The following is a 12,928-nucleotide window of genomic DNA, read 5'->3' as shown; positions in this document are numbered from 1 at the left end:
CACAGTTTACACCATCCATGCTGGGGGGAGGTCTGCGCTCTGTCCTTGTCTTCATCCCACACTCAGTAGGTCAGCAGTGGGGACTTTTTACTTCTCTTCACCAGGAATCCTATAGGCATGTCTGTGGCAGAAGTGGTGCAGCTTTTTTACGGAGCATCAGAGTGGCCTGGGGGGGGGGGCAATTGCCCCCCTGCCCAGTCCTCCCCTGGCTGTGCACATCACATGCAATGTCTGTGCGATGCAAATTCAACCATACAGTTTTTCGGACAGCATTCGAACCAAAATGGTGCAGAACCCTTTTTTGGTCCACACTGGAATTGGATCGCATTGGGTGTTCAGACCCATGTGATCCGATTCCCGTCCGATTTCACAGTTTGCATTGTGTTCTGCAAACCGATTTGGGGATGTCATTAACTTTATATTAACACCAGTGTAAACTGCCTGCGAGCCAGATTCCATGCTAGACCCGGCACAGGAATCGCAGAGGTTCCTGCATCGCATTAGTGTGAACCCAGCACAGTGAACTGTGCCATAATTAGGTGGAGGTATAAGGTGAAGAGTCGGCAACTCGTCCTTCCGAAAAAGTCACTTTATTACATTGAGTGGAGTGTATGAAGTACAGTGGCTTACATGTTTCGGCAATAAGCCTTAATCATGATTAAGGCTTATTGCCGAAACATGTTAGGTTAATTGGCTTCTGTATAAATTGGCCCTAGTGTGTAGCTTCTCTGCCTTTTGGCTATGATCAAGTGTAGTATCTGTTCTTATCAATGTCCAGTAGCGGTACTCTGCCATCATTCTACCCTTTTTGGCTGGGATGGCTGGTTAAATAGTATCCCTGCTGGTATGTTGGGGATCCTGAGAGATCTTTCTCGTGGGAAAAATTCTGAATCGAGTGCCCGCTGGGTAAGGTAAGGGTTGGTAGTACTTCCCTAAAGTGGAGGGTTCTAAGAGGCTCAATCGCTCCTGATCTGAACTGTGCTACCTTACCTGGCTGAGGGATGGGAAGGCAGAGGACTCATGGTGTAAAGCACCCCCCTGGGAGTGGCATCCCAGGGGTGTCGGAGTAACACCGTAAAACTACCTAATTATGGCACAATTTTTTTTCTGCGCTTGTTCCATGGGCTAGGCCTTTTGGCCGAGACTGAGGCAATTTTTGTTGCCAGGTGGCAAGGCCTAGCTTTTGAAAACATGGGGGAAGAAATTGGGACTTTAATTGAGGCAAAATGGCGTTGGAAGTTTAAACATGGTTAAAAACCATATGATAGCACATAAAAAGAAAACATATATCGATGGCAAGATTCATATGCACCACCACATGTATAACACCCAGCAGTACAATAGACAATCAAGGTAAAATAGTACATGGTATAAACATAGGGATACATGATTGAAGCCCATTAGGTAATCATAGGGAAACATAATTGAAGCCCATTTGGTAATAGCAGAAACATGACATATTACAAAGTTGACGTCTAGTGCTGTTTGTTCATGCATATCGCAGAGCATAGCAGTGTGCCATCGTGGTAGCAACTAGTTTTATGTGCTATCATTTAATAAACATATGGTTTTTAACCATGTTTAAGCTTCCAATGCCCTTTTGCCTCAATTAAAGTCCCAATTTCTTCCCCCATGTTTTCATATTGATCCAGGAATGGAGACTTCCTTACTATATGTCTCATTTAAAGTCCCAAACTTTTTGTCTCTTTCAAGGCCTAGCTTTTGTCTTGCACTTTGGCACCTTTTATTTTCTTTGATGTTTTGTTAGTGCACTTATTGTTGTGTCATCCTTCACTCAAGGATTGTAGGGTGTGGGTCTCTGGCCCACCCTGAAGTCTAGGGGAATAACGTGTAGGCAGAAGGTTCTTTCCTCCCCTGCTTTGGGAGATCTCACTTCTGGAGAGCCCCCCCACTCATTGGTTGGCCTTGGCTTATCACAAGGAGAAGGGTCTGTCGCACCTATTGTTTAGGTGGACCTGAGTGTGCCTTGGGGGGTCAGGGAAGGGACCATTATGCCCCTTTTGTGTGTGTGTGTGTGTGTGTGTTCACATGCATTTTTTTGGTTCATTTTGGTGTTTAAAACAAAAAATATGTGTACATATGTATTTATGATAGGAATCGTATATTTAAAGTGGAGTTCCACCCATTTTTGGAACTTTAGATCTATGTAATCCCCTTTAAAATGGCTTTTACCAATGGAAACTTTTTTTTTTTTTTTTTGCTAGTAAATACCTTAATTTCGGCTTTATTCCTCCTCTCCTCACTTCCTGGTCCGATCGGCGATGACGTCATTCGGCGATCCGCAGTGTCTGCTGGGATGTATTCTATTCCAGAAATCTCGCAGTAGCTGTATCTGTACTGAGCCGTGCCTGCCCCGCCTCCGCCCCGCCTCCTCTCATTGAGTTGCATTGTATGAATGTATTAAGGCTGTTCTCTGCCCCGCCTCCGCCCCGCCTCCTCTCATTGAGTTGCATTGTATGAATGTATTAAGGCTGTTCTCTGCCCCACCTCCACCCTGCCTCCTCTCATTGAGTTGTATTGCAATACAACTCAATGAGAGGAGGCGGGGCGGAGGCGGGGCAGGCACGGCTCAGTACAGATACAGCTACTGCGAGATTTCTGGAATAGAACACATCCCAGCAGACACTGCGGATTGCCGAATGACGTCATCGCCGATCGGACCAGGAAGTGAGGAGAGGAGGAATAAAGCCGAAATTAAGGTATTTACTAGCAAAAAAAAAAAGTTTCCATTGGTAAAAGCCGTTTTAAAGGTCATTACATAGATCTATGTATTCCAAACTATTAAAAATGGGTGGAACTCCGCTTTAAAGCTCCTCAAGGGCAGAGATTAATATGAATTTAAAGTATGTAAAGTGCTATGTAAATTGTCAGTGCTATGTACTGTAAATACCGGTAATAAATCTCAGCTTTGCACTGGTCTTTATACAATGTATATGTAAGCTGATTGATGCTCAGTGCTTTCTCTTTCTCTCTTTGCTATATGGGCCTGCTGCTGAGTGAAAAGGCAGAGTGCTGACAAAACACTAAAAAGGTACACATACTAACTGCTTGTTTTGGAGAGCCCATTAGGGGACACCCTGTTTGTCTGGAACCAGCTTAAGTTTAGTTAATGACTCAGACAAGGAGATTTTTGTTTTTATGCTATGGACTTGCTGTATAAAGCCCTCCTGCAATCAGCTGTGTTTGTTTACTGCCTTGTGGGACAAACCTGCCTGGATTTTTCCTGGATGTCCTTGTCTCATTAATGGCTTTCTGTTGGAGATACCAGTTGAGCCTGTCCACCTTACAACATACAGTGGGTATAGAAAATAATCCCCCCCCCCCCTTAAAATATTTAGATTTTGTTGCTTTGAAGCCTGAAATGAAGACAGACACAGTTTTTGTTTTATACAGCTGTATTTACTGGCAACTTATACCATTCAAGTGAAAGATATAACACCAGCATGTCAGAAATAAATAAATAAAAAAACAGAATCACTGAGTTGGAAAAAAGATCTCCCCCTTGGGTCAGTATTTTGTTGAACCACCTTATGTTTTAATTACAGCCTTTAGTCTGTGGGGAGATGTCTCTAATAGCTTTGCACATCTAGACTTTGCAATATTTGTCCACTCTTCTTTGCAGAACTGCTCAAGTTCAGTTAAATTTGATGGTGATTGTTTGTGGATTGCAGTCTTGAAGTCATTCCACAGATTTTCAATGGAGTTTAAGTCTGGGCTCTGACTAAGCCATGCAAGGATATTCACCTTTTTCTCCTTTAACCACAGTGTGGTCTATTTTGCTGTGTGCTTTGGGTCATTGTCATTTTGGAAGGTAACCCTTCTTCCCATTGACAACTTTCTGGCAGAGGGCAGCAGATTTTCCTCAAGAATGTGAAGAAATGTTGCCTCATCCATTTTTCCTTCTATCCTGACAAGTGCTCCAGTCCCTAACAGGATATTACCACCCCCATAACAGGATATTACCACCTCCATGCTTTACTGTAGGAATGGTGTTATTTAGATGGTGAACTGTATTGGATTTATCGCTTGGTATTGAGGCCAAATCATTCAAGTTTAGTCTTATTTGACCTTAACACCTTTTTCCAAGTGGCCTCAGAATTTTCAAGGTGCGTTTTGGCAAAGCTCAATCGTGACTGCATGTGACCTTTCATGAGGAGTGGCTTTTTTCTTGCAACCCTCCCATACAAACCACATTTGTGGAGAATTTGTGATATTGTTGTCACATGCACACAATGACCACTCATTGTCATCAATTCCTGCAACTGCTTTAGAGTTGCTTTAGGCCTCTTGATTGCCTCTCTGACCAGTTTCCTCCTGGCTTTTTCATCCAGTTTGGAGCGATGTCCTGATCCAGGGAGGGTTTCTGTTGTAAAAGCTTTTGAAATGTGTTTGTGTCCATCTCCTGCTTTGTGCCTGTCCACAACGTTATCCCAGAGATCTTTTGACAGTGCCTTGCCACCCATTGTTGATTGTTTGCTTTAAGTGCACTACCGGGGACTGAAATGCTCCAGGAAAGCTCTTTTCATGCTGAGCTAATCAAAATGAACACAGCTGATCACAGTTGAAAGTCAAATTGCTTTGTTTGCCATTGGGAAAGTAATTAGCTATATATGACTGAGTTCACAAGACATATTTTTAGGAGGGGGGGGGGTGACCCTTTTTCCAACTCAGTGATTCTGTTTTTGATAGGTTGGTGTTGTATCTTTCACTTGGATGTTAAAAGTTGCATACTGGATAAAACAAAAACTGTATCTGTCTTCATTTGAGGCTGCAAAGCAACAAAATCTGATTAATATAAGGGGAGGTGATTCTTTTTTATACCCGCTGTATATAAATATGGTACATATATATTATACAAATTTTTGTTACCAAGGTACTTCTGCGGTCCAGTGAGTGCTATTCAAATAGTACTGTAAGCTCAGGCTGATATGATAAGTCCCCACCACCCTCCCAGGGGTGGGTTCATGACAACCTTGGCCTTATTAAGGGAGGTGGGTCTAATGCCCTTCGTTTTCATTTAACCCCGAAGACTGGAAACCTCTAGTGGCATAGAGGACTTTTTTAGCGAGTGTAGGTAGTACAAGGTTTGCTTTTTTTATGTTTACTTTTTTCCTGGGATTTTCCTATAAGCACAGCTGGTGAGGCTGACTGATTGCGATGTTGAGCAAACTACTGACATTTGATAAGCAGGGTGGGTACAGTTATAAGACTTATCATTCTGTGTATAAGTAGCAATCTTACATCTTGAAAATAAATGATATGTACCTGGCATGTGTCAACTCCACCTTCCAGGAAGCCGGCGCACAGCATAGATGGTTTTATAACTCCCCCGTACATGTATTTTGTATTACACATTCTGTTTGATATGAGCGGGACCCCAGCATAATCCATTGTCTGTGATGTGTCACCTAGTTGGACAAAAAATGCATAATTTAAAATAATGATGTGTCACAAGCAAAATGAAAAAAACTTACTTTAAGCCCCCGTTCACATTAGAGCGACTCATCATGCGATTTGACAGGTCAAATCGCATTACAAGTCACAGCCTATTGCTGGCAATTGCTCTGTATCGGTGCAACGCAGACTTTGCGGTGCAGCACCAAATAGAAAAAGTAGTTTCTGCACTATTTTTGGTGATTTCGGGTGCGACTTGCATAGACATCTGTGCATGAAGCAGCACAGATGTCTTCCAAGTCGCATCCAAAGTCGCACTGATATGCGGCTTTACAATTGTGCGATTTTAGATGAAGTCGTGCAATTTCAAAACCGCAGTCAGTGTGAACGGGGGCTTAGAGGCTTTGTCGTCAGACCATTCATTTCAATGACAATCTTCCCAAAAGGTTATGTGTGCAATTAATATTTTTTTTATGCATGTTAATTACCTGGTGTGGTTATAAGTAAGCGATCTACAGCATCGTGAAACGCGTCAACCCGGCACATCTGTTTGTACACTGTCTGTCTACTTTATTTATGAGGAATAAAGAAACTTATTGATTTCATCATAATACCGTCAGTGCGGTCTCAAACTTGGATTTTTTCTACTCTTGGATGACGGATCTGACCTGCACCAGGGTTTGGAACATACACCTGAGCGGCTTTCCCTCATTGTTTCAAAGCCCTTGTGTAGACTGGTGCTGGGAGCCACTATCTTGGATGTGATATCAGCTGACTCAGAGCTGTCATTTAAGTGACACTCTATAGAAGCCATTTTCAACCTTTTGTACCCCGGAGGAACCCCTAAAATAATTTTCAAGTCTCAGGGAACCCTTTCTAAAACCAATTTTTTTGGCAGTCAGTGGGAAAAATGGCACTTATAATGGTGGCTCGTGAGTGGTGGTCCAGTAGCTACACGTACAGACAGCTAAACAGATCACTGGGTTCATGCAGCTGACTTTGCCAAGTGACATTGACCAAGGAACTATGTAATAGGTACAATCAGACAGTGATGTATTTAGGTTTTGTGCTGCCCTAGGCCTGACTAAGTTTGTGCACCTCCTAATTTAAATATGACCTAAAACCTTCCTGTAAAGGCCACACCCCTTCCTGTTTATGACCCGCCCTGTCATCTGTACACCACAGACCACAACCACAGTCTATCTGTGCCCAGCATAGCCTTATCAGTTTTCCATAAGTTCAGCCTCATCAGTGCCCATCAGTGCTGCCTCATTACTGCCCATCAGTGCAGCCTCATCAGAGCAGCATATCAGTGTGGCCTCATAAGTGCAGCATATCAGTGTGGCCTCATAAGTGCAGCATATCAGTGTGGCCTCATCAGTGCAGTATATCAGTGTGGCCTCATCAGTGGCCCTTAGTACAGCCCCATTAGTGGCCACCAGTGTAGCCTATCAGTGCCCATTAGTGCAGCCTATCATATCGGCAGGAAGCAGTATGACTGCTTTATGGGGGTGCCAGACTGATTTGCCTCCTGGACCCTGCCCTCTGGCCCAATTCGCCCCATAATACAGCACTAAAATAAAAGTGTAGCAAAAGCCAGGGGGGACCCCCTGTTTTTTTTTTTTTCATGCGGCGTGCAGCTTTTTTTTGCTGCCCCCCTGCAAAGTGCTGCCCTAGGCCTGGGCCTTGTGGGCCTAGGCCAAGATACAGCAATGCCATCAGACGAAGGTTTCATCGGCCACAATCCAAGAAACCCCTTGCAACCTCTGGAGGAACCCTAGTTGAGAATGGCTGCTTTTCCCATTCCCTCCTCCTCCAGCTGCTACATCAAAGGTTATGTAGGGAGAAGAGGGGAGCGGCAGAGGAGTTGGGTCAACACAGACAGTAACTAGGCCCTCCCTGAAGAGGAAAGGGCTAACACGTGCAAGGAGGGAGGGGGCTGTATTAGAGAATTTACTCTTCCAGGAGTAGTCAAAGGTTCGATCAAGTTCAAAGGCACAATACAAGGCAAGAAAAATATTTTTATAAACTAGAAAAATTCTGCCAGTAAGCATTTAAAACACTTGATTTTATGCTTCTATTTGCAATTTCTTGGTTGGTGACAGGCTCTATTTAAAGGGTTAGTCAACCCAAAAGGAATTTTTAGGTTAAAGATAGAGCCTGGTGAGCTGAGCCAGCCCCTCTTCTGTTATATGTCTTAGATACTCCACCAGCAAGATTCCGCTAACATAATTCTGGACTGCACGTATCACATCTATGCAATGTAGAGATTCCTCTTTGGGGTGTTTAGGATCAGGGTACAGACTGGGTAGGATGATGTCCTGATTAAGGTGAAAGGAGGAAACCACCTTAGGAAGGAAGATGGCCCAGGGTTTAAATACCACCTTGCCGTCATGAACAGCCATGAGAAAAACATTTTCATGGCTCAGGTCAGCCAAGGAAATATCCCAAATGGGCTCAATGGTGACTCCTGTAGAGCTGACAGGACCGAACTGAGATTCCAAGGTGAGACAGGTGAAAGGCAGCGATCTGAGGGCAGCACAGTGGTTAGCACTGCCACCTGGCAGCACTAGGGTTGTCAGTTCCGCACTACCTGCCTGGAGTCTGCATGTTCTCCCTGTGCCTGCATGCATTTCCTCTGGATACTCCAGTTACCTCCCACACCTAAAATAATTGCCTTCTGTCTAGACTGGCCCTAGTATGTGAATGTATGAGTGTGAGATAGGGACCTTGGATTGTAAGCCTTGAGGGCAGGGACTGATATGATTGTAGAATATATATGTAAAAGCACTGCTTAAGTCTCCATTCACACTGGTACGACTTGTCAGGCGACTTGGTCAGCCTGACAAGTCACGCACCGTCACGTCCCATAGTGTAGTACAGGACCGGTTCTAATAGGAGCGACACAAGTCGCTCCGACTTAGAAAAAGGGTCCTGTACTACTTCGGGGCGACCTGGAGCGACTTGCATAGACATTCATTTTATGAAGTCCGTGCAAGTCGTGCCGAATTCGCGGTGCACACGACTTCACAGGTCGCCCCCTAAGTCGGATCGCCGTAGTGTGAACCGAGTCTTAATCGTCGGTGCTATATAAACACCTGCAATAAATAAATAATAAATATTGTTTGCCACCCCTTGAACAAAGGCCTTTGCTAAAGAATGGGTGGCCAGTGGCATAGATGTGTGCAGCCTATTGCATTAGGGTGTGCACCCCCAAAGCTCAAACACCTGTGTGTGTGTGTATATATATATATATATATTCTCTGGGGCCGTGCACATACCCAACACGCCCACTCAAACTTTTTTGCAGTACTAGAAAAAGCAAGGAGGAGGCAGGGTCCATCTTGGGGATGTTACTGCAGTCCTCCTGAGAGCTGAAGGTGCCTGAAACTGCTGGGGGAGGAGGTAGGGGGATAAAATAATGTGCATATAATTCAAGACAGTTGGTAACACCCTGTGCACACACCTATGGCCAGTGGGCTCTGAAAGAGAATGGCCAATGCCAAAACTTGACCCTTTAGGGTGCCCAGGGCCTCTTCAGCCCAGATTAGAGAAAGGGCAGGATACATCCCATGGTGTATCATCTAGGATGAAATTTCCGTGCATTACATCATATAAATGAGTCTTCCAAGTGCGTTGATCGACATTGCAAGACGTCAAATTCCTTGCCTTAAGCACCGTAAGGATGACAGAGGCCCTGATCTTTCTGGACTTGGGTTTCAACAACCAAGCTGTTAAAGCCAACAGCCCTGAAGCAGGACGGTAGACCAGTCCTGGAGACATCCGGACTGGTCAGTCTGGAAGTGCAATGTTGTACAGCATGTATAACAAAGGCAGTTGTACTATGCAGTATACATATGCAAAACCATAACAAAAATGAAAAATTCACATTAAAGCGGAACTACGATGAGCACCACATGCTTTATTTTGCTGAGAAATCACTTTAAAAAACACCCCTAGCAATTCTGGCAGTGGCCATCTTGATTAAGGGCAGATGATTCATGAAGCATTTACTTCCTGGAATCCATCTGCCCTTAGTTCAGGCATGCAGGCAGGTGGGTGTGCTATACCTTGTAAATGTGACACAGTAGTACTTCACCTCTTCTGTATGCTAGGTGTAATTCTCAGTATCTGTTATTCTATATGTATGGACTCTGCACAGTACCACTTCTCTTGTACTGTAGTCTGAGTGTAATTCTCAGCATCCATTGTTAGTCTGTACATATGGGCTCTGCCACAGGCGCAGCTTAAAGCTTGTAAGCCACGAAGCAATAGTTGACCTGCATACCCTCCCAACTTTTTGAGATGTGAACGAGGGACACCTATTGGTAAAGTATGAAGGCATAGGACACACCCCCTGCCACGCCCTCTTAAAGGAGACCTAAACAAAAAATGATTAGTTAAACCCACAAGTGCTATTTTTTTTACCACTACTATTCCTTTGTACTGACTTTTGAAATTTACAAATGTAGCAATTTAAAAATTGGATGAAAGGTTCAAAGCCGGTTCACACTGAGGCGATCCGACTTGCCGGGGCGACCTGTGAAGTCGCGGTGCACCGCGACCTCGGAGCGACATGCACGGACTTCATATCATTGAAGTCAATGCAGGCCGCTCCAGGTCGCCCCAAAGTAGTACAGGACCCTTTTTCTAAGTCGGAGCGACTTGTGTCGCTCCTATTAGAACGGGTCCTGTGCTAATCTATGGCAGGCGACCCACGGCGACTCGCCTGACAAGTCGCCCCAGTGTGAACCGGCTCTTAGTTTCCGGAAACACTTTTTGAAAGATAGAAAATACATTTTATATACAAAATATATAGATCAGACCAAAATGAGGGACAAATGGGGAGGAAAGAGGGACAGAGGGACTTTGTTCCAAATCAAGGACAGTCCCTCATAAGGGACAGTTGGGAGCTATGGACCTGGGGCCCCCTACTACCACCCGCCACTGCGGGCCAAGATACTCCCATTGTGGGTCGAGATACTCCAAGTGGCTATTGAGAGGGAAATTCAAAAGATTTTGAAGAAACTGTTCACATTTTGATATACCTCTCCAATTCTTTTGAATACCCTGCAGCAGGGGTAGGCAACCTTTAAGAAGTGGAGATCTACCTGAACAACATGAAAGAGATCAAAGATCACTGGGGTTTAGCACTCTTTTTTCTTTTAAAGAAATTAACCAGCAAGGCCTAACTAAATAGCAAGGAAAACATAGAAAAATATAATAAAACAAAAGTCACTGTAAAAACATAAACTTAGCCTACCTTTAAAGTGGACAGTGTCAGTCAGTAGGGCAGTTTACAGTGTCTGTAGGGCAGTGGACGGTGTCAGAGTAGAGGACGGTGTCAATAGGGCAGTAGTCGGTGTCAGTAAAGCAGTGGCCATGTCAGTAGGGCAGAGATTGGTTTCAGTAGGGCAGTGTACATTGTCAGTCAGTATAGCATTTGGCATTATTATTAAAATTTGTCATTTTAAGTACACTCATGTTTTTATGTTTAGCATGTATAATTTTTATTGTTATGTATCCTATTGTATTTAATATGGTTTTAATTGGAGTGAGCAGTGTGCTGCCATCTTGTGTCCAGTTGTTGGTATGGCCGTGGTCCCATGTGACCAATAGTAAGAATCATTGATTATAAACAAGCAAAAAATTGGGGGAGCATAATGGGGTACTTTGACGCAGTGGTGGGCTTGAGCACGATATGGCCATATGGTGGGACTAAACCCCCATTTTTATTTATGGATGGTCTCCATATTTGATAGTCATTTCTTTTGCATGGTTGCGCTATTCTTTTTTAATATACATGTTGCTTGGTCCATAGCTGCACCGGCTTTAGATATACATGTTCAGGGTTTGCTCCCCCAATTTTTTGCTTGTTTATTATGTATTCAGTCTGACCAGACTTCTGTGGTTGAGCATCCCACCCCCCATACACACCTGTACTCTATCAGAGTCCACCATCAAGTAGATACAGGAGGAGTCCTTTGTAGTGCATTAGCACATCCATCCCAGCAAGGAGTGTTGTCTCCAAGGGTTAGAAAGGCTGGATTCACCCCTTTTCTATGGATAGTGTAGGACCCACTGATAATGGGGTACTTTGACGCAGTGGTGGGCTTGAGCACGATATGGCCATATGGTGGGACTAAACCCCCATTTTGTTTTATGGATTGTCTCCATATTTAATAGTCATTTCTTTTGCATGGTTGCGCTATTCTTTTTTAATATATAAGAATCATTGATTGATTCATGTTTTTTGCACTAATTAGGCATAATTTATTATAAAGTTGAATATAATTTAAATAGCCTTGATTCAAATGGAATCTGCAAAAAAGGTTGTTTTAAAATCTTTATTGCTTAGGCCAGCTTCCTAATTCTAATCCTGTTATATCCATTAACTCCTTGATAACTATATGTCTCCATAGTAACGGCAGAAGCCAGAGGTTGGGCTTGGATGGATTAGGAAGCATTATACACTCCGTCCCGCCTGTCCACTTCCTGTTAGAGGAGACGATCGTCTCCATGGCGATGGTGAACGCCGAAGGTAGGACGGGGGCGGAGCTTTGTAAGCATAAAGAGCCAGATCATGGACCTATCATTATCCCCGCTGAAGAAGTCCACGCCCACCTCGGACGTAACGCGTACAGGGGATTGGTCACATGATCCACAGCCGCAACAACCAGGAAGGAACTCGGCACAGCACTGCATGCTGCACGCTCTGCAATTTCTATATGATCTTATGCTCCGGATACCATGTAAGTGTGATTCCTGTTCATGCTAATAAATCTGGCAATATATACAGAGAGCACAAGATCCCTTTCTTTATTTCATATCTCGGGGGATGTATCCAGAAGTGTTGCTTACAACAGTCACATATTCTGCGGTGAAGGACTGCTTTGCTAATATCTGACGTTTGGGTGCTTGGAGCTGTGTTCCTTGATTATTGGAGAGATTTATGCGTTTTGAACCTGCAGGGTCGCGTTATTAAGGTGAGAGGCAGATAATGCTTGGTGGTGGGAAGCTGCGAGCACAGAAGTCACACTAATTGATGTTATTCACCAGACCACAAGTGGACTTTGCCTTTCTTCTTCCTTTGTTTTACATCACTTCAAGCTATGGACTGTCTCCCTTATTTATCATAACAATATAGTTGACTCTGCAATTTGGGTTATTATTTTATTTATCGTAAGAGTGTTTTAAGACTGCGCTGCACTATGTTTTATGTAGCATTGGGCATTGTCAGTTTGGCAGTTGACTTTGTCAATAGGCCAAAGGATGATGTCAGTAGAGCAGTGGATGGTGTCAGCAGGGCAGTGGATGGTGTCAGTCAGAAGAGCAGTGGACATTGGGGTTTATTTACTAAAGGCAAATTTATTGTGCACTACAAGTGCACTTGGAAATGCAGTCACTCTAGATCTGAGGGGGACATGCAAGGAAAATAGAAAACAGCATTTTTGCTTGTACATGATTGGATAATAGAAATCAGCAGAGCTTCCCCTCATTTCAGATCTTTCCC

At 43.9% G+C, this 12,928-nt stretch overlaps 1 protein-coding gene across 1 annotated transcript in view; it reads right to left on the bottom strand.

The window, feature by feature from the left end:
* Positions 1-12,928, bottom strand: part of TMPRSS3 (transmembrane serine protease 3) — a gene marked incomplete at its 5' end in the record, with an annotated part of 134,841 nt that overhangs the window by 18,736 nt on the left and 103,177 nt on the right. The window contains 1 exon segment of the mRNA XM_082245783.1: positions 5,287-5,429. Coding sequence (XP_082101909.1) covers positions 5,287-5,429 — 143 coding nt within the window.

The sequence above is a fragment of the Pelophylax lessonae genome, assembly GCF_965119305.1.
Source record: "Pelophylax lessonae genome assembly, chromosome: 2".
Classification (NCBI taxonomy): Eukaryota; Metazoa; Chordata; class Amphibia; order Anura; family Ranidae; genus Pelophylax; species Pelophylax lessonae.
Note: the sequence above shows the minus strand (reverse complement) of the source record. Positions and strands in the feature narration are given on the sequence as shown.